The 27,563-nt window shown below is 46.3% G+C and overlaps 1 protein-coding gene across 2 annotated transcripts; it reads left to right on the forward strand.

Annotated features, from left to right (window-relative positions):
* The first annotated feature begins 753 nt into the window (after positions 1 to 753).
* edem3 (ER degradation enhancer, mannosidase alpha-like 3) lies at positions 754 to 27,033 on the forward strand. Of its 2 annotated transcripts, XM_062998823.1 has the most exons (22): positions 754 to 1,157; positions 1,261 to 1,529; positions 1,621 to 1,666; positions 2,720 to 2,820; positions 3,219 to 3,258; positions 3,468 to 3,580; positions 5,682 to 5,835; positions 6,737 to 6,871; positions 7,616 to 7,721; positions 7,812 to 7,909; positions 9,093 to 9,218; positions 9,368 to 9,451; positions 9,603 to 9,686; positions 14,779 to 14,903; positions 15,047 to 15,221; positions 16,915 to 17,060; positions 20,054 to 20,198; positions 20,289 to 20,480; positions 21,409 to 21,574; positions 22,726 to 22,911; positions 23,996 to 24,043; positions 26,011 to 27,033. In XM_062998823.1, the coding sequence occupies exons 2-22, from the start codon at positions 1,435 to 1,437 to the stop codon at positions 26,283 to 26,285; spliced, it is 2,640 nt and encodes an 879-aa protein (XP_062854893.1). In that variant the 5' UTR covers positions 754 to 1,157; positions 1,261 to 1,434; the 3' UTR covers positions 26,286 to 27,033. The 2 variants fall into 2 exon arrangements, with proteins under 2 accessions (XP_062854893.1, XP_062854894.1); XM_062998824.1 differs by lacking the exon at positions 23,996 to 24,043 and having other exon boundaries at positions 755 to 1,157.
* The last annotated feature ends 530 nt before the right edge of the window (positions 27,034 to 27,563 follow it).

Genomic DNA, 27,563 nt, shown 5'->3' on the forward strand with positions numbered 1-27,563 from the left:
AGACAGAATTTCATCTAAAAAAAAGACAACCTAACAATTCTGGAATATATTTAAATATAATTCGAGTACCATGGCTGAACTCTGGTTAAACCAATCAGGCTAATCTGTTTGTTTTCTTTACAACAGCTGGCTAATAACAATGCAGGCGAGCTGTCAGTTTCTCATCCGTCCAGATACTTTCGGTTTTCTGATCGTTTATTGTTGATTTAATTGAACAGACCGACTGTTTACAAGGTCTAGCTTTGTTTCAGGTTGGGATGAATGGAAGAAAGAAGAATATTTGGTTGTTATACTGATGTGCCAGGTTGGCATCTGATCAGAAAGCAGTGTAGGCTGGGAGGTGAATGTAGGGCTGCACGATTAATCGAGTTTTAACCGGTATCGCGGACTTAAGTTTACATTACATTTACATTCCTTATAGCTGGCTGTTTTTGCCTACATGTGAATGATTGATTGGTTGGTTGACCTTCTTTCATAGTACATGAAGCTAAAAGCTCCTAATTCTTGTTGTATTTGATTAAACATCATTTTTTTATTGACTAATTAATTTACTGGCTCACTTATTGATTCACTGAGAGCTTAATTGTGTCAATGGGTTGTATATAATCCTTAACAGATCTGCACAAAATAGATTAAAGCAAAACCATATATGTATATATATATTTTTTTTCCTGTGGTGGCTTATTGACAGATTGGTTAATTGAGTTATTGATTTATTCGCTAATTTATTATTATTATTAATGAATGAATAAATGAATGCACTGGTTATAAATCTAAGTCTGTAACAAAGTCAAAAGCTTCATATTCTTGCTTATTGATATGATTCATTCATTGATTCTTGTTTAGTAGCATTTAAAAGATCCATCTGATTAATGCTGCTGTTGAAGGAGCAGCCCTGTTTGGACTGAATATTCACATTTGAAGGAATAGAATTGTTTACTCTATAAAGAGCTGTTTTTTCCCCCTGAAGTAATAGATCATATCATACCCAGGATCAAATCATTTGTATGTATTATCATCCCATCTGTGTTGTTTTGAAGGGAATGTGTTATTTCATGTCTGCTGTGTGCGTTTTCTGAAAATGCCAGCGTGTCAGGTGTCCAACCCGAGGTGCTCTGGAAGGTCCGGGTTTAGCCGTGCGGTGACGAGGCAGCCGGGTGTGTTGAAGTTCTCAGATAAGAATATTTAATTTAAACAGGCTCTGTTTGCTCTAACCAAACTGACTGACTGAGGAGCCTTGACAGCATGATACATTGACAGGTGAACCTGTACTAGGGTCGTGCTGTGTACGAGTTTGATGAGGCTGATCTCTGGTGCTCAATCGGCGTGTGAACTGGGCAGCTACAGGATTCCATTCAGTCATGGTTTGATACCAGTTCTGACTCTACGTTGTGAAAAAGTGTTCCCTTGTGGTTTCGGGTGCCTGGTTCAGTGATGATGCAGCCTCTTGTTTTTGTGCTGCTGCTGCTGCTCGGCTGCTCCGTCCGGCCCTCGCAAAGCATGAGCAAGGAGGAGAAGCTCCGACTGAGGTACGAGTCCTGTCCTAAATTACTGCCTCAATACACCGTAGGTTTGTCTATGTGTGTGTGTGTGTACTAACATGGCTGTGTTTTCAAACAGGAACCAAGTGGTGGAGATGTTTGACCATGCTTATCAAAATTACATGGTAGGTCAGCTTTCTCATATAATTAATTCTAAGGGGTGCACTATATGGCGAAAAGTATGTTGACTAATAGTATTACCATCTCAATTCAAATCCATGCACATTATTATAGGTTTTCTTCAAAATTTGTCAGTGTGAATTTGTGTCCATCCAGTGCCCACTTTTTTTGATTTTCCCCTTTCCTCCCAGTACAGCGGTACCTTGAAACTCGACGTCAGTCGGTTCTGGGAGCGGCGTCGGGTTTTAAAGACGTTGACTTTCGAGGTATTTTTCCCCATAAGGACGTTTGGGAAACCTGTTAATGCGTCCATGGTCCCGTGAAGCTGCAGATATTTTAGTCTCATGTAAAATAATGAGGTTGTTTTTGACACTTAAACACTGAAAATAACACAAATATAATATAAACACACTGAAATACAATTACAAACAGTTACACATCAATAAAAATACAATAAAAGCTGCACTTTAGTTTTACTTCTTTATTGTTTCCTGACGCTTCTTAGTGGTGGAGATGCTTGATTCCATTCAGCACCGGCGCATTCACATGAGAAGTGACTTATTGTAGTAAAACAGCGAGTGAGGAATGTGATTAGTGGAGGAACTTATGAGCAGTAATAATGAAGAGAAGTTTAGTGCTCCTGTCTCCTTCTTTTACTACATTAAACCACGTTAAGCTTTATTTTGAATCGAGTTCAAGGGCACAAATTTCTCGATAAATGGTGTTGAGTTTCAAAGATTTCAAGTTTAGGGGACAAGGTACATCTGTTTAGTCATTTTTTATTCCTGATTGTTTTGGCCAAGGAGTGCTGTAGACTATCATGCGCCCCCTCCTACACATATCCAGTTGCCAGCCACTTTTATTCACCTGCCCGATTTGGGTTCCCACACAGCGCCGTACCACGTACGGAAAGCATCTGCATTGTATACGGGGAGACACGCTAAGCCCTCCAGACTGTACAGCGGCACTGAAATCCATCCCCTTTCCCTCCCTACAGACCAAGCCCATCATATCTTATTTCTTTTTTCTCTGTCTGTCTCCGTCTTTCTCTTTCTCAGGACCATGCGTATCCAGCAGACGAGCTCATGCCTCTGACGTGTCGGGGTCGAGTACGAGGTCTGGAGCCCAGTCGAGGGGACATCGATGACGCTCTTGGAAAGCAAGTTCACATGCACACACTTACACCTGTTGCGTTTTGTCCGGGCTTGGTTGGTTAAAGAGGCAAAGAGTTTCATAAGCTGTCGGGGCTTTAGCAAGGGAGTCTGACATGTTTTCATTAGTGAGCGGTAACGATTATGATGAAGTGAAAGGCTCATCATCATCACTTTTATTGGTATAGCGTTTTTCCCCACGCTCAGGACTTGTTTCTTGGGTTAACAGTTCATTAATGATGCTCTTTCCCAAACAAGCTCAGAAATGGTCCTGGGTTCAGAGTAATGAAGTGTTAGACCATCTGAACTGATCAGTGATGCTTTAAACTTTATGGTCTGACAAACAGAAATTAATTTAGTTTTCAATTCTGCTTGTGTGTGTGTGTGTGTGTGTGTGTGTGTGTAGGTTTTCTCTCACCCTCATAGACACTCTGGACACTCTTGCGGTGAGTAACACTCCAACTTTTTTTTTTTTTTTTTGGAATGTAGAAATACCGGTCCGTTTTTATAGTTGATACTCCTCCCAGTGCTTCCCTTATTGTACCCGGGCTTGTGACAGCCTCCCAGTAGCTCCCCCAGACGTAGCCAAGCATGTCTGTGTGGACACCCGACCGGCTGCTAGCACCCACAGCTAACCCTGCTCTGATCTTTGCAGCTGTTAAACAAGACGAAGGAGTTCGAAGACGCTGTGAGGAAAGTCATGAAGGACGTTCGACTGGACAACGACATCGTCGTGTCCGTTTTCGAGACCAATATCCGAGTGCTGGGGTAAGATAGTAACTGACGTGCGTGTCTGTACTTCTGATAGGACACGACACACATCGTGCTGCACAGTAAACAGTCCGGTGGCTCGTATATAATGTGGTTTTATTTTAATGTCTTACCATCCGCTTAATACCATCCCAGTCCAGAATCGTACAGCTATAACAGGCTCTGCTCTTCTGGGAGGGTTTTCTACAGGATTGTGCCGTCCAGTCAAAATTCCACTGAAGTTTCTTTTATTAATATCTAGTCATTTTCAATTCCTTATTGTTTAACTATACTTTGTTAATAGTTTGTTTATAATGTCATTTCACCAATGCTTGATCCTGGTCAGGGTTGCGCCGCGCGGGTCCAGCTGGTTCGGAATCACTGGAAACAGTGCAGGAACACACCCTGGATTCCAGCAGCAGTATTGGGCTACAAATCCAATACTTAGTTCATTATTGACTGAATATTCAGTGCGATTTAGAGCCTTATTTGTCAGGTACAACAGTGTGGCTGGATGTTGGGATTAATGAGTATCTTTTGCTTTATTTTTCACTTCAAATGCACATGGGATGGAATTTTGGCGCTCTTGTGGACCTTGGTGTCACAAAGACACTATTTTACATTTACATTTTCAGCATTTAGCAGACGCTCTTATCCAGAGCGACTTACAGAAGTGCTTCTATAGTGAACATTTCATTCCTTAAGTTTAGGTAAACAACAGTCGAAGAACACAAATCTGCCTAAACCTGTTAGAACCAAAGTGGCTTTTATTTATTTATTTATTTTTATTTTTTTAATAAAAAGATTGGAATAAAATGTTAGTAAATAAGTACAAGTCAGCCTAAGTGTTTAGTAAAAAGGTGATGAAGGTTTTTAATCGTTTTTTAAAGACAGCAAGAGACTCAGATGTTCGGACAGACAGAGGAAGTTCGTTCCACCATTTGGGTGCTAGAACAGAGAAGAGCCTTGATGCTTGTCTTCCTTTAGTCCTGGATGGAGGCTCAAGTCGAGCGAGACTAGAGGCTCGGAGGTTGCGTGGTACAGAGCAGGGTTTGATTAGGCCACGAAGGTAGCTTGGGGCTGGTCCTTTTTTGGCTTTGTAGGCGAGCGTCAGTGTTTTAAACTGAATGCGTGCAGCTACAGGAAGCCAGTGAAGAGAACGTAGCAGTGGGGTGATGTGGCAGCAGTGGGGTGATGTGGCAGTGTTTGGGCTGGTTAAAAACCAGACGGGCAGCTGCATTTTGAATGAGCTGTAAGGGTTTAATAGTGGACATGGGAGCTCCTGCCAGGAGGGAGTTGCAGTAGTCCAATTGTGAGATTACAAGTGATTGCACCAGAATCTGAGTAGCTTCCCTGGAGAGAAATGGACGAATCTTCCTGATGTTGTACAGGAGGAACCGACACGCTCTTGTCATGTTGGCTATATAAGGAGAGAAAGTCAGCTGGTTATCCAGGACAGCACCAAGACTTCTTACCTTATCAGATGGTAATATGATTTACTATAATGAAGTAAAAAAGAAAACAGTACTATCAGTCGCAGCCTGGGAGAACAATACCTGACACTTATTGCACACTTGTAGATACTTGTAGATATGTGTTTTTATTCATTGATTATGCATTTTGTATCCTTCCTCCCTATTACAACTGGCTGAGTGCAAAACTGCAGACCACTTCATTACAACAGTCAGGTGTGGTCTCTCGTAGGGAGCCGTACAGCGCACGGAGGGTCACGCTATTCCTCAAGTGTTTCTTTACCGTTCGTTCCAGCACCTTGATCGAACAGAAGAGGTCACTATTGCAGTGGTCAGTCCAGTAACTTTGCGTTTTCGGACAAGAGTATTAGACTGCTGCACTACCTGTGCGCCCCGTTAAGGTCTAGCCTCTAAAGTACTTACATCAGTTTTATTCGCCATCAGGATGGGAACTTTTCTGTACTTAACCTCTGCAATCTCATACAGGACTTATAAATAGTAAATATGCTATAAATAGTGATAAGTAGGTCATGCACTGACTTTGTTAATTCGAGTAATAGCTTCAGTGCATCCAAGGTGCACACTAACACATAATCAAGTGACTGAATAATTACAGCTTTACGATGCTTTACCGTGTGTGTGTGTAGAGGGCTGCTGGGAGGACACTCCATGGCTGTGATGCTGAAAGATGGAGGTCAGCACATGCAGTGGTACAAGGATGAGCTTCTGCATATGGCTAAAGATTTAGGAGTGAGACTGCTGCCCGCCTTCAACACCAGCAGTGGCCTGCCTTATCCCAGAGTAAGTACACACACTCACACTCATATACACCGATCAGCCATAACATTAAAACCACCTCCTTGTTTCTACACTCACTGTCCATTTTATCAGCTCCACTTACCATATAGAAGCACTTTGTAGTTCTACAATTACTAACTGTAGTATATCTGTTTCTCTACATGCTTTGTTAGCCCCCATTCACCCTGTTCTTCAATGGTCAGGACCCCCACAGGACCACCACAGAGCAGGTATTATTTAGGTGGTGGATCATTCTCAGCACTGCAGTGACACTGACATGGTGGTGGTGTGTTAGTGTGTGTTGTGCTGGTATGAGTGGATCAGACACAGCAGCGCTGCTGGAGTTTTTAAACACCGTGTCCACTCACTGTCCACTCTATTAGACGCTCCTACCTAGTCGGTCCACCTTGTAGATGTAAAGTCAGAGACGATCGCTCATCTATTGCTGCTGTTTGAGTCGCTCATCTTCTAGACCTTCATCGGTGGTCACAGGACGCTGCCCACGGGGCGCTGTTGGCTGGATATTTTTGGTTGTTGGACGATTCTCAGTCCAGCAGTGACAGTGAGGTGTTTAAAAACTCCAGCAGCGCTGCTGTGTCTGATCCACTCGTACCAGCACAACACACACTAACACACCACCACCATGTCAGTGTCACTGCAGTGCTGAGAATCATCCACCACCTAAATAATACCTGCTCTGTGGTGGTCCTGTGGGGGGTAACAAAGCATGCAGAGAAACAGATGGACTACAGTCAGTAATTGTAGAACTACAAAGTGCTTCTATATGGTAAGTGGAGCTGATAAAGGTTTGGCACAGCGATGAAAGGGCTGACAGGAATATTATTAACAACTGGTACTGACTGTAGATTATGCAGAACGCTTTTTATGTTGATTGTCCTCTCAGGTTAACCTGCGGCACGGAGTTCAGGGTCCCGAGACACGGACCGGCACGGAGACGGACACCTGCACTGCATGCGCTGGCACCATCATACTGGAGTTTGCCGCCCTGAGCCGCTTCACCGGGGACCCCACCTTTGAGGTAGGTTTGGTCCCGATGTGGTCAGAAGTTCACATACACTTGCGGGATCGGTCTGCTGCGATGCGTGATCTCCGAGACCGACCTGGCACCTGGGTAGCCACGTGGGTCACATCATTTATCATTTTCAGCATTTAGCAGGGGCGGCACGGTGGCTCGGTGGGCAGCGCTGTCGCCTCACGGCAAGAAGGTCCCGGGTTCGGTCCCCAGGCGGGGCGGTCCGGGTCCTTTCTGTGTGGAGTTTGCACGTTCTCCCCGTGTCTGCGTGGGTTTCCTCCCACAGTCCAAAAACATGGTCAGGTTAAGTGGAGACACTGAATTGCCCTATAGGAGAATGTGTGTGTGTGTGTGTGTGTGTGTGTGCCTTGTGATGGACTGGCGCTCCGTCCAGGGTGTTACTGTGTGCCTTGCGCCCATTGAAAAGCTGGGATAGGCTCCAGCACCCACCCCCTCAACCCTAACTGGATAAGCAGTTAAGACAGTGAGTGAGTGAGGATGGAGTACATGCTTTTATCCAAAGTGACACAGTACTGTGACAGTATACAGTCTAAGCAATTAAGGGTTAAGGGCCTTGCTCAAGGGCCCAACAGTGGCTACCTGGCAGTAGTTGGGCTTGAACCGGCAACCTTCTGATTAATTACTAGTCCAGTACCTTAACACATGTGGTGCTAGTCTGCGTCTCTCCTTGGCCTGAGCTGAGGTGGTGCGATCAATGTAATCCGTGGGCTTTATTTGTGTAACCTCCAGACCCATGCGAGAAGAGCTCTGGACTTCCTGTGGGAGAAGAGACAGAGGAACAGCAACCTCGTGGGAACAACCATTAACATCCACTCTGGAGAGTGGGTGCGGCGAGGTGAGGCCTTCAGCTCTGTACAGCGCCTTTATTCTGATAAACCTGCTGGATTTATTTTCATACATTATCGTGTTATCTGTGTCACGGCAGACAGCGGAGTCGGAGCTGGGATCGACTCGTATTACGAGTACCTCCTGAAGGCTTACGTTCTCCTGGGGGACGACCAGTTTCTCCAGCGCTTTAATATCGTAAGCATCTCCTTACTTTCGTAATATCTGTAATAACTTATTTTATAATATAAGAGTTATTTGTTTTATGTCTTAATGCCTTATTATGGAGCTTTTTTCACTTCTAAGCACATTAGATGGTCAAGATCACATTTATTATCAATCAGAGAGCAAAGAGAACGAAAGGAACGCTAAATGAGAAAAACGTAACATCAGCGCCCCCTGTCGACTCGTTTTTGCAGTATAACCAACAGTTTACCATGGAGCTGCACTTTATGGACAAAAGTATTTTTTATTTTATTTGTTAAATTCATGCGTTGCAATAAACAAATTACACTTCAAACAGTATGTGGGCAAAGCATGCTCGGTTTAAAGAAACCTCAGACCTCAGCCTCACTCAACAGCTCTGGAATGAACCGGAACATCGACTGATGCTTGATTGCTTTATCTTTGGGCACAAATTCCCACAGGCATACAGTTTTTTAAAGTCTTATGAGAAGCCATCTCAGAAGAACGGCTGTTCTAGCTGAAAAGATCACACAGAGGTCGCTGTGTATTAAAACCATTTGTTTTTGAGATGTGGCGTCCGACAAGCTCAAGGTCGGGTGTCCAAATACTTTTGGCCCCATAGTGTATATTTCTGGTCAAAGAAATTATGCTATTTGTTCTATTTTTACCAACACTTTGATTTAATCTTATATAAAAGCAATAAACATGGGCGCTGGGGTGGTGCAGCAGTAAAATATTACTCATAACTGAGTGAATAACGACCTCTGCTAGCTGGTTGATGGCATCTGCACAGAGTCGAGGAATAATGCTGATCAGGGTGTGGCTCTCCGTGCAAAAAGCTGATCGGCATATGAACTCGCCTCATGCAGGTAAAAAGATGCAGTCGGCTACTGCACACGTGTCGGAGGGGGCGTGTGACGGTCTCGCTCTCCTCAATTTGGGTGGGGGTCAGCATCAGTAGAGAGGAAGCAAAACGCAATTGGGTAACAATTGGACATGCTAAAATCAGGAAAAGCAATAAACACTTAAGGTTGGGTGTTATCTCGTTTACTGGCCCTAGTTTAAACACTGTCCACAACTTATGATGCCACTAATGTGCCCAGATCTCTCAGAGGAACAGTCCTCCCCGAAACAGCGGTTTTAGCGCTTCTCATGTGAATGCGCCCTGACTCGTTCTCCACTTTTTCTGTTTCAGCACTATGCATCCATAATGAAGTACATCAGCCAGCCTCCGCTGTTACTGGACGTGCACATACACAAACCCCTGCTGCCCGCACGCACCTGGATGGACTCTCTGCTGGCTTTCTTCCCTGGTCTGCAGGTGAGGTCCAAACCCACCGCCAGGGTTTCATAGTTCCTCAAATTGTATCCATGAATCCTGTTGCTGGCCATCCTCCTCCTCTTTTACCTTCACTGAATGAGCTTCATTTTGGAGTGAATGCGCCTTTACCCTGAGTGTTTTTTTTACAGGTACTCAAAGGAGACATTCGACCAGCCATAGAGACCCATGAAATGCTCTATCAGGTCACCAAGAAACACAACTTCCTTCCTGAGGTACGGTTCATTTTTTTGCAGGTGCAGATGTCCAGAAATTTCCGACTCATGCAGTAGCCGACTGCTTCTTTTCACATGTATGTTGTGATTAAAAAAAAAATAGCTCTTTGAAGCATTCTTAAGCTCAATATTTCTGCTTCTCTTGATTTAGGCGTTCACCACAGATTTCAGAGTGCACTGGGCGCAGCATCCTCTGAGGCCCGAGTTTGCAGAGAGCACCTACTTCCTGTATAAGGTATTTCTAATACCTCAGTTGGATTAGAACACGTCCATGTTTACATCTCGATCGGAATAGAACACATCCATGTTTACACCTCGATCGGAATAGAACGCGTCCACGTTTACACCTCGATCGGAATAGAACATGTTCACGTTTACACCTCGATCGGAATAGAACATGTTCACGTTTACACCTCGATCGGAATAGAACATGTTCACGTTTACGCCTCGATCGGAATAGAACGTGTCCACGTTTACGCCTCGATCGGAATAGAACGCGTCCACGTTTACGCCTCGATCGGAATAGAACGCGTCCACGTTTACGCCTCGATCGGAATAGAACAAGTTCACGTTTACGCCTCGATCGGAATAGAACATGTTCACGTTTACGCCTCGATCGGAATAGAACGCGTCCACGTTTACGCCTCGATCGGAATAGAACGCGTCCACGTTTACGCCTTGATCGGAATAGAACATGTTCACGTTTACGCCTCGATCGGAATAGAACGCGTCCACGTTTACGCCTTGATCGGAATAGAACGCGTCCACGTTTACGCCTCGATCGGAATAGAACGCGTCCACGTTTACGCCTTGATCGGAATAGAACATGTTCACGTTTACGCCTCGATCGGAATAGAACGCGTCCACGTTTACGCCTCGATCGGAATAGAACATGTTCACGTTTACGCCTCGATCGGAATAGAACGCGTCCACGTTTACGCCTCGATCGGAATAGAACATGTTCACGTTTACGCCTCGATCGGAATAGAACATGTTCACGTTTACGCCTCGATCGGAATAGAACGCGTCCACGTTTACGCCTCGATCGGAATAGAACGCGTCCACGTTTACGCCTCGATCGGAATAGAACGCGTCCACGTTTACGCCTCGATCGAAATAGAACGCGTCCACGTTTACGCCTCGATCGGAATAGAACACATCCATGTTTACACCTTGATCGGAATAGAACACGTCCATGTTTACACCTTGATCGGATTAGAACACGTCCATGTTTACACCTTGATCGGAATAGAACACGTCCACGTTTACACCTCGATCGGAATAAAACATGTTCACGTTTACGCCTCGATCGGAATAGAACGCGTCCACGTTTACGCCTCGATCGGAATAGAACACATCCATGTTTACACCTTGATCAGAATAGAACACGTCCACGTTTACACCTCGATCGGAATAAAACATGTTTACGTTTACGCCTCGATCGGAATAGAACGCGTCCACGTTTACGCCTCGATCGGAATAGAACACATCCATGTTTACACCTCGATCGGAATAGAACATGTTCACGTTTACACCTCGATCGGAATAGAACACGTCCACGTTTACACCTCGATCGGAATAGAACGCGTCCACGTTTACGCCTCGATCGGAATAGAACGCGTCCACGTTTACACCTCGATCGGAATAGAACGCGTCCACGTTTACGCCTCGATCGGAATAGAACAAGTTCACGTTTACGCCTCGATCGGAATAGAACATGTTCACGTTTACGCCTCGATCGGAATAGAACATGTTCACGTTTACGCCTCGATCGGAATAGAACGCGTCCACGTTTACGCCTCGATCGGAATAGAACAAGTTCACGTTTACGCCTCGATCGGAATAGAACATGTTCACGTTTACGCCTCGATCGGAATAGAACATGTTCACGTTTACGCCTTGATCGGAATAGAACATGTTCACGTTTACGCCTCGATCGGAATAGAACATGTTCACGTTTACACCTCGATCGGAATAGAACATGTTCACGTTTACACCTCGATCGGAATAGAACGCGTCCACGTTTACGCCTCGATCGGAATAGAACATGTTCACGTTTACACCTCGATCGGAATAGAACATGTTCACGTTTACGCCTCGATCGGAATACAACATGTTCACGTTTACACCTCGATCGGAATAGAACGCGTCCACGTTTACACCTCGATCGGAATAGAACGCGTCCACGTTTACACCTCGATCGGAATAGAACGCGTCCACGTTTACACCTCGATCGGAATAGAACGCGTCCACGTTTACACCTCGATCGGAATAGAACGCGTCCACGTTTACACCTCGATCGGAATAGAACACGTCCACGTTTACACCTCGATCGGAATAGAACACGTCCACGTTTACGCCTCGATCGGAATAGAACGCGTCCACGTTTACGCCTCGATCGGAATAGAACGCGTCCACGTTTACGCCTCGATCGGAATAGAACATGTTCACGTTTACGCCTCGATCGGAATAGAACGCGTCCACGTTTACGCCTCGATCGGAATAGAACATGTTCACGTTTACGCCTCGATCGGAATAGAACGCGTCCACGTTTACGCCTTGATCGGAATAGAACATGTTCACGTTTACGCCTCGATCGGAATAGAACATGTTCACGTTTACGCCTCGATCGGAATAGAACATGTTTACGTTTACGCCTCGATCGGAATAGAACGCGTCCACGTTTACGCCTCGATCGGAATAGAACACATCCATGTTTACACCTCGATCGGAATAGAACATGTTCACGTTTACACCTCGATCGGAATAGAACACGTCCACGTTTACACCTCGATCGGAATAGAACGCGTCCACGTTTACGCCTCGATCGGAATAGAACGCGTCCACGTTTACACCTCGATCGGAATAGAACGCGTCCACGTTTACGCCTCGATCGGAATAGAACAAGTTCACGTTTACGCCTCGATCGGAATAGAACATGTTCACGTTTACGCCTCGATCGGAATAGAACATGTTCACGTTTACGCCTCGATCGGAATAGAACGCGTCCACGTTTACGCCTCGATCGGAATAGAACAAGTTCACGTTTACGCCTCGATCGGAATAGAACATGTTCACGTTTACGCCTCGATCGGAATAGAACATGTTCACGTTTACGCCTTGATCGGAATAGAACATGTTCACGTTTACGCCTCGATCGGAATAGAACATGTTCACGTTTACACCTCGATCGGAATAGAACATGTTCACGTTTACACCTCGATCGGAATAGAACGCGTCCACGTTTACGCCTCGATCGGAATAGAACATGTTCACGTTTACACCTCGATCGGAATAGAACATGTTCACGTTTACGCCTCGATCGGAATACAACATGTTCACGTTTACACCTCGATCGGAATAGAATGCGTCCACGTTTACACCTCGATCGGAATAGAACGCGTCCACGTTTACACCTCGATCGGAATAGAACGCGTCCACGTTTACACCTCGATCGGAATAGAACGCGTCCACGTTTACACCTCGATCGGAATAGAACGCGTCCACGTTTACACCTCGATCGGAATAGAACACGTCCACGTTTACGCCTCGATCGGAATAGAACACGTCCACGTTTACGCCTCGATCGGAATAGAACGCGTCCACGTTTACGCCTCGATCGGAATAGAACGCGTCCACGTTTACGCCTCGATCGGAATAGAACGCGTCCACGTTTACGCCTTGATCGGAATAGAACATGTTCACGTTTACGCCTCGATCGGAATAGAACGCGTCCACGTTTACGCCTCGATCGGAATAGAACATGTTCACGTTTACGCCTCGATCGGAATAGAACGCGTCCACGTTTACGCCTTGATCGGAATAGAACATGTTCACGTTTACGCCTCGATCGGAATAGAACATGTTCACGTTTACGCCTCGATCGGAATAGAACGTGTCCACGTTTACGCCTCGATCGGAATAGAACGCGTCCACGTTTACGCCTCGATCGGAATAGAACGCGTCCACGTTTACGCCTCGATCGAAATAAAACATGTTTACGTTTACGCCTCGATCGGAATAGAACGCGTCCACGTTTACGCCTCGATCGGAATAGAACACATCCATGTTTACACCTCGATCGGAATAGAACATGTTCACGTTTACACCTTGATTGGAATAGAACATATTCACGTTTACACCTCGATCGGAATAGAACACGTCCACGTTTACACCTCGATCGGAATAGAACGCGTCCACGTTTACGCCTCGATCGGAATAGAACATGTTCACGTTTACACCTTGATTGGAATAGAACATATTCACGTTTACACCTCGATCGGAATAGAACACGTCCACGTTTACACCTCGATCGGAATAGAACGCGTCCACGTTTACGCCTCGATCGGAATAGAACGCGTCCACGTTTACACCTCGATCGGAATAGAACGCGTCCACGTTTACGCCTCGATCGGAATAGAACGCGTCCACGTTTACACCTCGATCGGAATAGAACGCGTCCACGTTTACACCTCGATCGGAATAGAACACGTCCACGTTTACACCTCGATCGGAATAGAACACGTCCACGTTTACACCTCGATCGGAATAGAACATGTTCACGTTTACACCTCGATCGGAATAGAACATGTTCACGTTTACACCTCGATCGGAATAGAACGCGTCCACGTTTACGCCTCCATCGGAATAGAACATGTTCACGTTTACACCTCGATCGGAATAGAACATGTTCACGTTTACGCCTCGATCGGAATAGAACGCGTCCACGTTTACACCTCGATCGGAATAGAACGCGTCCACGTTTACGCCTCCATCGGAATAGAACATGTTCACGTTTACACCTCGATCGGAATAGAACATGTTCACGTTTACACCTCGATCGGAATAGAACGCGTCCACGTTTACACCTCGATCGGAATAGAACGCGTCCACGTTTACACCTCGATCGGAATAGAACACGTCCACGTTTACACCTCGATCGGAATAGAACGCGTCCACGTTTACACCTCGATCGGAATAGAACGCGTCCACGTTTACACCTCGATCGGAATAGAACGCGTCCACGTTTACACCTCGATCGGAATAGAACACGTCCACGTTTACACCTCGATCGGAATAGAACACGTCCACGTTTACGCCTCGATCGGAATAGAACGCGTCCACGTTTACGCCTCGATCGGAATAGAACGCGTCCACGTTTACGCCTCGATCGGAATAGAACACGTCCACGTTTACACCTCGATCGGAATAGAACGCGCCCACGTTTACGCCTCGATCGGAATAGAACGCGTCCACGTTTACACCTCGATCGGAATAGAACACGTCCATGTATTTAGTGTATACAGTCAGTATGTTATTGGTTCTAGGCCACCAGGGACCCGTACTACCTGGAGGTGGGACGGACCGTGATGGAAAACCTGAACCGCTTCGCCCGTGTTCCCTGTGGCTTCGCTGCCATGAAGGACGTGAGGACGGGAAGTCACGAGGACCGGTAAGGAACATGTTCTGCACTCGTGACCTGAAGGCTGTGAGTTCAAATCCCAGACCTTTTAGTCATGGTGAGAAGTGGAGCGTCTGGTTTTCTGTTGGTAGAAGGTCTTTGGTTCACATCCCCTCTCTCCCCTCTTTTCCCAGCATGGACTCGTTCTTCCTGGCCGAGATGTTTAAGTACCTGTTCCTGCTGTTCGCCGAGGAGGACGACCTGTCCTTCGACGTGGAGGACTACGTCTTCACCACCGAGGCTCACCTGCTCCCGCTCTCGCTCTCCACTGCGCCCCGCTCACCCTCGCCCCCTGCGGGCAACTCCACGGTACCGCCTACAGTTCTACAGTCTTTAAAAATCGCATTTTAAACTCCTTGTTCAATCACAGCCATAGGATCAAAAGTATACGGACACCAGTCTTGTTGGACATACCATTTCAAAATCAGGAGTATAAATATGGTATCAGGCCCCTGCTCCCAATTGCAGCGATAGCAGTCTCCACTCTCCACTCCGGGTCGCTGAGGTAATGGTCAGAGCTATGGTCAGGATACTGGAGTTGTTCATGCTTGATTAAAATTTCTACAGGAACACCTTGCCACAGTTTTACGAACTAAAAAGCAAAAGGCGTTAAGACTCCACCAAACCACAGTAAGAGTCTGTTTAGAGAGTGCCAGTCCATCGCAGGGCTTCGGCCAAGAGACTGTCTGACTGATAGAGGTGGCAGCTTGCTGTCCCATTGGGGTGTCAATACACTAGTTACATACACTATATTGCCAAAAGTATTCACTCACCCATCCAAATCATTGAATTCAGGTGTTCCAATCACCTCCATGGCCACAGGTGTATAAAACCGAGCACCTCGGCATGCAGACAATTCAGTGAATTCCAGCGTGGTACCGTGATGCCACCTGTACAACAAGTCCAGTGGTGAAATCTCCTCACTACTAAATATACCACACTCGACCGTCAGTGCTGTTATAACAAAGTGGAAGCGATTGGGAACGACAGCGACTCAGCCACCAAGTGTTACCACGTAAAATGACAGGGCGGGTCAGCGGATGCTGAGGAACATAGTGCACAGAGGTCACCAACTTTCTGCAGAGTCCATCACTACAGACCTCCAAACTTCATGTGGCCTTCAGATGAGCTCAGGAACAGTGTGTAGAGCTTCATGGAACGGGTTTCCATGGCCGAGCAGCTGCATCCAAGCCTCACATCACCGGATGCAGTGGTGTAAAGCACACCGTCACTGGACTCTAGAGCAGTGGAGACGTGTTCTCTGGAGTGACGAATCACGCTTCTCCGTCTGGGTTTGGCGGTTGCCAGGAGAACGGTACCTGTCTGACTGTACTGTGCCGAGTGTAAAGTGTGGTGGAGGGGGGGATGATGGTGTGGGGGTGTTTTTCAGGAGTCGGGCTCGGCCCCTTAATTCCAGTGAAAGGAACTCTTAATGCTTCAGCATACCAAGAGATTCTGGACAATTTCATGCTCCCGACTTTGTGGGAACAGTTTGGGGATGGTCCCTTCCTGTTCCAACACGACTGCGCACCAGTGCACAAAGCACAAGCTCCATAAAGACGTGGACGAGCCAGTTCGGTGTGGAAGAACTTGACTGGCCTGCACAGAGTCCTGACCTCAACCTGATAGATAGAACACCTTTGGGATGAATTAGAGCGGAGACTGTGAGCCAGGCCTTCTCGTCCAACATCAGTGTCTGATCTCACAAACGCGCTTCTGGAAGAACGGTCAAAAATTCCCATAAACACACTCCTAAACCTTGTGGAAAGCCTTCCCAGAAGAGTTGGAGCTGTTATAGCTGCAAAGGGTGGCGACATCATATTAAACCCTGTGGATTAAGAATGGGAGTCACTCAGGTTCATGTGTGTGTGAAGGCAGACGAGCGAATACTTTTGTATATATTACAGTACATTGTGATACCAATATATCGTCACAGACTTTGCATACGTGTCTACCTGAACGATTGATGTTGCTTTCTCCTTTCCTCTCACCCTCTGGACAGGCCCCGGGAGAGCTAGATGACTCGAACTTTGAGTGGACGTGCCCCAACACACGCCTTCTTTTCCCCGATCCCTCCTACCCACAGAATTTTCGGGAGCCAATCAGGAGCGCGGTGGACAAAAGTTGTCCGCGACCTGCACCCCCTCGGTAAGACTCGGAACTCGATTACGGTTGATTGGTAAATGTAATCAAATACTGGAGCTTCCTGATTACATTTATGGAAGGAAAAATGCTGTTTATTGTAATTGCACCCTTAAGCTATTGAATCAACAAGTTAACCAAATTCAATGCACAGTTAGGTTCAATTTTGTAGCCACACCCAGGCATGATGACCACCAGACTTCATATAAATGTGAAGCAGGGTGTCCCAATATTTTTGTCTCTAAAATTCCAATATAAGCCTCAGCATCAATGTAGCCTTCACACATTTTAAAGAAACTTATTCAGCGGGTATTGATGCACCCCTATGCAATGACATTGACTTTTGCACCTTTCGCTGATAACAGTCTGGATGGTCCTTTTGTCTTTGGCACTAGAAACTAGCGGTGGGTGATATAATATCGTTCACGATAATACCGGTATAGTTGTAAACTCGATATGATTTTTGCCATATCGCGATATCGTTAGCAAACGTGCGTAGGGCTGCAACTAACGATTATTTTAGTAGTCGACTAATCTGACGATTATTTTTTTTTTTTTTTTTTTTCGATTAGTCAACGATTATTTATGTCATACCCTCCATCTCTGCCATAACATAACAAAACTCTGTTATGTTATTTAAGTTCCAATATCAAATGAAAACAATGACCCATGAAACATGAATATGAAACTTAAGCTTGATAGTTTAATCAAATATATTTGAAACATTAATACACAATCACACAAAAAATTCAATTGAATAAGAAAGCTTTGGGCAGCATTAGAAGCTGTTATGTTTCAGAAGTTATCACTCTGGAAGTCAAAAACATTTATAACATGTGGTTGAGAAACATGTGAATGCTGTCTGTGAGGACCTCAGCCGTGCATGAACCTCTCCTCTGGTCAAAGTCATCCACACTCCATTGCTTAGTGCTGTTAATAGAAAGAGCAAAAGAGAAAGCTGTATTAATGATCACAAACTGAAGGCTGTGTATCATAGTTTATTACAGATAGTGCACCGGCTATGCCAACTAAACCATAACAGGTTAAATATCTGAACTGAATTATCTACTGAGCTAACTAGCTATCATTAAGTGGAGGAGGCTTTATTATTTAGAATGAATGCTCTCATCAACGTGAGCAAAAAATAACGTTAGGCTATAACGTTAAGTTATAAAACGTTACTCCTAATAAATCACTGATTAACTATTGCACTTAATGCGTTAGCTTAGCTATCAAACCTAAAAAATAGCGATCTCTTAGGAAGTTTTCCGACAGGTACTCTAACATTAACAAACATTAGCTACAGTACGTTGGTTAAAGAATGAGGCGGTGTAAAAATTTACCTGTCCTGAATAACGCTGGTCATCACGGCTGCAGGGTGCTCGCGTTTCAGATGCTCGTGCATCACCGTGTTGCTGACGTGAAACCACGACTCTGCTCTGCAGTGTCTGTAGCGTTCAGCTCGTTTCTTTGGTTTATTTTGGCTGAAATGCTCCTGAAATACTTTGGAAAGTTTCGGTCTCTTTATCTTTGCCTCTCTGTCTTCATAAACTCCCCGCTGTGCCATGGAAGCGATGCTGCGCCCCCTGCTGTCCCTTTAGCGCGTCGCAATAATAACGACGCGTCGACAATGAAATTACACGTCGACACATTTTTATAGTCGACGTTATCGATTACGTCGACTAATCGTTGCAGCCCTAAACGTGCGTCACTCGCTCTCAAGCGCGTAACAGTGAAATAATCAGTCAGTGAACGAACAGAACACACAGGTTACCATCTGAGAACGTTTAAAACACTAAAGCGCTAAGCGGAACGCTTTCCTTTGCGTATGAGCATGGAAACTGAATCACTGAGTCAATGAGTTAGAAACGACTCTCTTCAGATGAATTATTCATTGAGATCGAATAAGAAAACTGTGCTCTTATCTGTGGTAAAGATTCATTCGTGTAGCTGACTCTGTGGGCAAACAACTCATTCAAGAGATTCAGATGTATGAACCGGAATTTCAAGCTCTCTCTTCATTGGTTGTTGAATAATTGACAGACACATTTTCATTATGCAATGATAGCAAAGCATGATCAAATATTAAATGTTTTCGGGATTTTTTAATGCTCATTTATTTGAAGTTAAACGAAGCAGAAATGTGATTGTGAGATTCTGCTGGTTTGTTTAATATAAATGTTGTCAATATGAATACAAATACAGCCTGTAATAATACACAATATAAACACTGTAACTCAGAACTACAATGTTTTGTGTTTTTAAGAGAACTTATAAACAATATAAGGTAAAATACGGGCTGTGGCCTGCCATTGTACTTTAACTTTACATTATATCGTATCGTGTGTCACCACTTCTCAAAAGCATATGGAGATATGAGTTTTTTAGCCATAACGCCCAGCCCTACTGGAAGTGATGCTTAATTTAATGTACATTTAGTAACATTTGTACCTTAGATGAGTGTCTGCAAAACAAAGGTGTTTTTAAAATAAACTTTTTAAAAAAGTGTTCTTATATATCGCGAGTGAATATCGTTATCGCAAAAATATCCCAAAATATCCTGATAATATTTAAAGGCCATATCGCCCACCCCTACTAGAAACCCATCTGACCCCAGCACGTTTCCACTGTCTTTTGGTCCATCTTGAGTCTAGAAAAGCGTTTCTGCTTAGAACTGATGTACAGCGGCGGACTGTATGAAGTGCAGAGCTGTCTGATGACTCGAGGGTCACACACAGTTTCTCTGCACACGGACTGAGATTTTTCCAGATACTTTGAATCTTTACACAACATTATGTACAGTAGATGGTGAAAGATCACAAATCTTGCCATGAGAAACGTTCCTACCTCATTTGGTACCTATTTCAGAATGGTGTTAGTTCAATACTTCAAAACAATAAGTTTTTATTCTTATTTTGCTCCGTCCCGACTTTTTTTTGAGTGTCTAGCAAGAAAATAAATTTAGTCCCCTGATAATTTGCTTGGCCTCCTCGTTTCAGGGAGCCAGGATTGGGTCGAGCTCCACTGAGGGCTCAGGACTTCATGGCCAATAATCCAGAGCACCTGGAGCTCCTGAGGAGGATGGGGGTGACTCTGATCCACCTGAAGGATGGCAGAGTGCAGCTCGTACAACACGCCGCTCAGGTGAGTCCTCCACCTGTCACCCCTTCTGTCCTCAAAACAGGACTTTATTTTGTAATCTAAACGTGTGTGTGTGTGTGTGTGTGTGTGCAGGCGGTGAGTGCGGTGGCCGCCGAGGACGGCATGCGCTTCATGCAGGAGATGATGGAGCTGTCCAGCCAGCAGCAAAAAGAGCAGCTTCCTCCCCGTGCGGTGCAGATCATCTCGCACCCCTATTTCGGGAGAGTGGTACTGACCGCCGGACCCGCGCAGTTCGGAACGGACCTTTCGAAAAGCAACCTGGGGGTCAGTAGGGCCGATTTTTTTAGCCATTCATTTTCTTATTCATTTTCTGAGTCATTTACGGCGCAGAGTGTTCAGGCTCACGGGTTCGGGGCTGATCTGGATCTCACAGAGGTCACATGGAGCATAGCGTGTCTCTCCGTATGTGGTGTGGCTCTGTGTTGGAACTCACCACCGGCAGGTGATAAAAAGTGGCCCGTTTCTTGTCCAGAATAGGCGTGGTGCAGAGCTACCAACCTGGCCGGGCATCCACACAAGCGTAATTGGGTGTGTTTGAGGGAGGGAGGGAGTTTGCCCTTAATGCAATTCGCAATCTTCAGGGCTGATCTGGACACAGGTGGGGGGAGCGGTCAGGGTCGCCTGAAGCGTAGCGTGTCTCTCCGTACATGATACGGCTCTGTGTGTGATTCCACCACTGGCAGGTGATAAGAAGTGGCGCGTTACTTGTTCAGACCGGGGGCAGTGCAAACGGCTTCGGGTCTACTGTGAGCGAAGGGGGTGGCTGGTCAGGGAAAAGCCCGATCGCCACACACGGAGGGTTTTAACTCGTAAGTTCGAATCCCAGAAGAGCCACCGACCTGGCCGGGTGTCCACACAATCGTAGTTGGTAGTTTTTGAGGAAGGGAAGGTCGGACTGGGTTTACCCTCGCTGCCGCTGCAATTCGCAATCTTCAGGGCTGATCTGGACACAGGTGGGGGGGGAGCGATCAGGGTCACATAAAGCGTAGCGTGTCTCTCCGTACATGTCCGTCGCTCAGCTTTGGGTTTGTGTCTCCACTGTGACACGATTTTGCTTGAGTGCTTCACAATCACCCTTAAAACCAGCTCATCTGGTCAGATCATATATACAGTATTTCATTCGAAAGCTCTTGGACATGTCCATGTCTGTGATTGGCCGGCTCTCTCACTCTCCCGTTGCTTCTTCGCTCAGGTCAGAGGGTTCGTGATGGTGGCCGAGCCCTACACGGGCTGCTCCGAGCTGAGCAACGCTGACTACGTAGCCGGTCGGATCGCTCTGCTGCAGAGGGGTCAGTGCATGTTCGCAGAGAAGGCCAGGAACATCCAGAAGGCCGGAGCCATCGGGGGTATCGTCATCGGTGAGCGAAGAGCTTTTAAATGATAGATTGTTTCTCACCCGGATCCACGTTGCACGGACAAATTCCTTAAAAATCTACACTATACTGCCAAAAGTATTCGCTCGTCCGCCTTCACACACATATGAACCTGAGTGACTCCCATTCTTAATCCACAGGGTTTAATATGATGTCGCCACCCTTTGCAGCTATAACAGCTTCAACTCTTCTGGGAAGGCTTTCCACAAGGGTTAGGAGTGTGTTTATGGGAATTTTTGACCGTTCTTCCAGAAGCGCATTTGTGAGGTCGGACACTGATGTTGGACGAGAAGACCTGGCTCACAGTCTCCGCTCTAATTCATCCCAAAGGTGTTCTATCTATCAGGTCGAGGTCAGGACTCATGGGGCAGGTCAGGTTGAGGCGCAGTCGTGTTGGAACAGGAAGGGGCCATCCCCAAACTGTTCCCACAAAGTCGGGAGCATGAAATTGTCCAGAATCTCTTGGTACGCTGAAGCATTAAGAGTTCCTTTCACTGGAACTAAGGGGCCGAGCCCGACTCCTGAAAACCACCCCCACACCATCATCCCCCCCTCCACCACACTTTACACTCGGCACAATACAGTCAGACAGGTACCGTTCCCCTGGCAACCACCAAACCCAGATGGAGAAGCGTGATTCGTCACTCCAGAGAACACGTCTGCACTGCTCTAGAGTCCAGTGGCGGCGTGCTTTACACCACTGCATCCGGTGATGTAAGGCGTGGATGCAGCTGCTCGGCCATGGAAACCCGTTCCATGAAGCTCTACACACTGTTCTTCAGCTGATCTGAAGGCCACGTGAAGTCTGGAGGTCTGTAGTGATCGACTCTGCAGAAAGTTGGTGACCTCTGTGCACTATGTTCCTCAGCATCCGCTGACCCGCCCTGTCATTTTACGTGGTAACACTTGGTGGCTGAGTCGCCGTCGTTCCCAATCGCTTCCACTTTGTTATAACAGCACTGACGGTCGAGTGTGGTATATTTAGTAGTGAGGAGATTTCACGACTCGACTTGTTGCACGGGTGGCATCACGGTACCACGTATCACTGGTGCAAGTGTGCCTGAGGGATGCACGATCGAGGCTTAATAACTCTAGCAAACTGTGTACGTGTCTGACACTGTGTTTTCCCCCTGTAGATGATAACGAGGGCAGCAGCAGTGACACGGCGCCGCTGTTCCAGATGGCAGGAGACGGGCGGAGCACGGACGATGTCACTCTGCCCGTTCTCTTCCTGTTTCACAAGGAGGGGAACATCCTGCTGGAGGCGCTGAAGGACCACAGGGAGGTGGAGGTGCTGCTCAGCGAGAAAGCACGAGACCGAGGTGAGACATGACACCCGTTACACATTAAACGTACCCTGTTACACCTGCGACCTCAGAGCCTTGAGGCTGGGCTGGAGCCTCGAGTTTTAGTGGGGTGTTGCTAATAAACTGACCAGTGATTTTACACTGTATGACCAAACATATATGGACACCTGAGCATGAGCTTGTTGGTATAAAAATAGTGACTTCTGTGTGATCGTCTCAGCTAGAAGGCTTTTCACAAGACTGGGAATTTGTGCTTAGTTGAGTGGGGCTGAGGTCAGGGCTCTGTGCCCCTTTCATGCTGTTCTTTAATGGTCAGGACCCCCCACAGAGCAGGTATTATTTAGGTGCTGGATGATTCTCAGCACTGCAGTGACACTGACATGGTGGTGGTGTGTTGGTGTGTGTTGTGCTGGTATGAGTGGATCAGACACAGCAGCGCTGCTGGAGTTTTTAAACACCGCGTCCACTCACTGTCCACTCGATTAGACACTCCTACCTAGTCGGTCCACCTTGTAGATGTAAAGTCAGAGACGATCGCTCATCTATTGCTGCTCAGTGGTCACAGGACGCTGCCCATGGGGCGCTGTTGGCTGGATATTTTTGGTTGGTGGACGATTCTCAGTCCAGCAGTGACAGTGAGGTGTTTAAAAACTCCAGCAGCGCTGCTGTGTCTGATCCACTCATACCAGCACAACACACACTAACACACCACCACCATGTCAGTGTCACTGCAGTGCTGAGAATGATCCACCACCTAAATAATACCTGCTCTGTGGTGGTCCTGTGGGGGTCCTGACCATTGAAGAACAGCATTAAAGGGGGGTAACAAAGCATGTAGAGAAACAGATGGACTACAGTCAGTAATTGTAGAACTACAAAGTGCTTCTATATGGTAAGTGGAGCTGATAAAATGGACAGTGAGTGTAGAAACAAGGAGGTGCTTTTAATGTTCTGGCTGATGGGTGTAGATGATTCTGGAATGACTCTTGTGCTCTTTGGCTGCTTCTCCTTCCTGCTGTTTGCTTTAGTCTTTATTATATTTCTAACTGTGACTCTTCATGTTCTGTCTCTGTTTTCTCTTTTTTCTGTGCACGAGCAGACGCTATATTTAAGGGAAAAGCCCTGCCGGGCGCCCTGTTGGATGGCGGTAAGTAGTCCAAGTTTTCTCTCTTTTCTTCCTCATTTTCATTCTTTATTTCTATGCTCTTGAAAGGGCTCCGGATTTCCACCTTAATGCAGTTGGTTACGAAATACGGGGTCTAAGGTGGCCTGTTGTTTGTTTTTAACTGCAGGAACCTGTTACTGCCGATATGTGTTTTGCTAGGGATGCCCGGGTGGCGTTCGAACCTTAGCAGCACAATCGACCTGGCCGGCACCCACACGAACACAATGGGGCGTATTGCCGTATTTAAGGGAGGGAAGGTTGAACTGGGTCTCTTACCTCTGTGATATACCATCTCCGGGTCACACGGAGCTTAGCGTGGCTCTCCGCACGCGATACGACTCTGTGTGAGAACCCAACACTGGCAGGTGATAAGAAGTGGCGCAGATTGGACACGTGTCGGGGGGGGGGGGGTGATCCGGCTCCCCTCATTCAGATTAGAAATTGGAAACGACTAGATCGATAGATGGGCTAGACAAAATGTGTTTTGCTGACCATTTTTGTAAGTTACCCCTTTCCATCTGAATTTAGTCATTTCCAGTTCCCCTTCACAATTCCTCCATGGTTTGTCGAGAAGGGCCTCGGGCTGGGGCCCTAACCGGACAGTAGGCGTAGCTGTTGTGCCACCGTGACTCATTTCTTTGCCCATCTTGTTATCTGTCCAAATGTAAACTAAAGGGCCAAAAGTATGTGAACACCCATCTCTAAGTGTTCTCTTCCACTGAAAGAACTCTGGTTCTGGTTCTTGAACCGGTTCTGTTCAGGTTTCTTGGAACCTTGGTGTTTTGTAGAGAACCGACCCGCGTTTCCACCAGTTTTTGGGAGCCGAGGATGTGTTGTATAAAGAAAGTTAAGAGCAGTAACATGATGGTGGAGCGTGTAGATTATCTGTGGGGATTTGTGCTGTTGTTACAGATGTTGGTTTTTATGTAAAAAGCACCGATCAGCTGTTGGTGATAAGAAGACGTGATTCAACTTTGTGGATTTGTGTACCTGGATTATTGAGCATGCATCAACAGATTCACGTGTGCTGGTTCTGCAGCTCCAGGTGCTGAATCCACAAAAAGCCTCAACTAAATAAAGTGTAACGTGTCTGAATGTACTAACAGTACCACACAGGAACTAAACCTCTCTCTGTTATTACTGGTTATAAGAGCTCTGCACTGGTTATTAGTGCTCTGTACTGGTTATAAGTGCTCTGTACTGGTTATAAGAGCTCTGCACTGGTTATAAGTGCTCTGCACTGGTTATTAGTGCTCTGCACTGGTTATAAGTGTCTCTGTACTGGTTATAAGTGCTCTGCACTGGTTATAAGAGCTCTGTACTGGTTATAAGTGCTCTGCACTGGTTATAAGTGCTCTGCACTGGTTATAAGTGCTCTGCACTGGTTATAAGCGCTCTGTACTGGTTATAAGAGCTCTGTACTGGTTATAAGTGCTCTGCACTGGTTATAAGAGCTCTGTACTGGTTATAAGTGCTCTGTACTGGTTATAAGTGCTCTGCACTGGTTATAAGTGCTCTGCACTGGTTATAAGAGCTCTGTACTGGTTATAAGCGCTCTGTACTGCCCAAATTCATCGCTCATTGTTTTAGTACAAGAAGCCACGTTAAGCTTTATTTTTCACGTTAAGCGTTGATCGTACGGCTTGAGTTGCTTTTACCGTGTCATATCAAACAGTTCGTCTCATTGGAGGCGCTTTGTGGCTATAACAGCCTTCGCTCCTTTGATAAGGTTTTCCACAATATTTAGATTCTTTTTGCCCCAAGCTTGCCAAATTACGTCTTCATGGAGCTCATTCTGGACACACGAGTTCTGCTACAAAGGTGGAAGCTTATCGTTTACTTTATATAAGTGAATCTAACACTGAAACACGTAATCAGACGTGGCGTCCACATACTTTTGGCTGTATAACATACTAAAACGGTGCTTGAGCTAATGCTTGTTTTCTCAGGTGCTGAAGAAACTGAGGACGAGGTGGGAGGAGACTGCTGCACAGAGGACCACACCGACCCCGCCCCCTCGCCCACACCCGACCAATCACAGTCCACCCCCGCGGAGCAACGTGCAGTGGACGAGGAGCCTGTAGGACAGGAGGACGCCACCGTGACCGCGATGGACGAGCCCGTAGAGGACGCCGACGCTGCCAACCAATCAGCGGACTCTATTATGGCTGATTGGCAGGAGGACCTGGAGGCGTTTAAGCAAATGGAGAATGATGAACTTTGACCTCGGTGATGAGTCTCATCCCAGAACCATAATAATAACAATAATAACAATAATATTCATAATAATACTGAAGCAGAATGATCGGACACTTTCGGACACACCGGATCACACGGCGTCATTCTCAGGTGCAAACCCCGACTTCGCTCGGACCCTCGGAGTCCTTCCCTAAACTCGCACGGGGTCCAAACTTCGTTATCTCGCTATCCTCGTTCCTCTTTCTTCGTCAGTTCCGCGCTCGTTAAATCAGGGTTACGAAGGGATTTACAGACTGATCAAAGCGATCGGCGGTCAATCAGATTAAAGCTCGTTTCATCTCTCATCGGTTTACACCTCCGTAGTCTTGATACACCATGTGCTCAAAAATACGTGGACACCAGGGCATGTGTGTGAACTGATCTCAATTCCAGTGACCACTTTTGGGATGAATTGGAACATCGATCGCTCCTAGGTGCCTGAGTAGGCCTAAATTCCCACAGACGCACTCCAAAGTCTGTCTGCTATTTTGAAAGGGGGGATTTCATATTAATGTCCGTAGTTTTGGAATGGTCAGGTGTCCACATATTTCTGACACTTTTAACAAGATTAAAGCAGGTTTTTCAGTGCTGCTGACCGGTCGAGGTGCCCGCACAGTTCAAGCTGATACTGCGCTCTGTGAGACTCCGCCCCTGGTAGGTGAAAAGAAGCGGTGGCGGCAGCGACGGATCGGGGGAAAAAGGAGAGAAATGAATAAATAAAAGTTAAAACGGGATCAGTTTTGTTGTATGATTTGAGTGTGTGTGTATTTGTCTCTCGAGTTCCAATCATAGCTGTACTATCGGCCGGCTGGGTGCCTACACAGACATGATTGGCTGATCTCTCAGGCTAGGAGGAACGGTTGAAGGTATTCCTCGGTGCTGCTGCACGTGTGACCCCTGCTGGCTGGTCGAGGTACTGCACAGAGCCTGTGAACGATGGAGAGCAGTACGTGATACTGATCCCTGTGTGAACTCGCCTCATGTAGGTAAAAAGAAGCGGTCGGCTGCTGCACACGTGTCTGAGGGTGTGTGTGTTACGCACGGCCCTCTTCAAGTTGGGTTGGGGTGATTGGATAAGACTAAATTGAAAGAAAAGGAAATTGTGTCTGGGGAAAGCCATTGAATGTTATTATTATTTTAACTGCATTGTTGTCCCTTGCAAGACCCAGCAGACGTGTTTTCCAATGATTAGTGTCATGTAAACATTCTTTGTGGGGGGTGTCGGGCTGCCATTACAACCCTAAGGGCGCATTCACACGAGAAG

The sequence above is a fragment of the Trichomycterus rosablanca genome, chromosome 7, assembly GCF_030014385.1.
Source record: "Trichomycterus rosablanca isolate fTriRos1 chromosome 7, fTriRos1.hap1, whole genome shotgun sequence".
Classification (NCBI taxonomy): domain Eukaryota; kingdom Metazoa; phylum Chordata; class Actinopteri; order Siluriformes; family Trichomycteridae; genus Trichomycterus; species Trichomycterus rosablanca.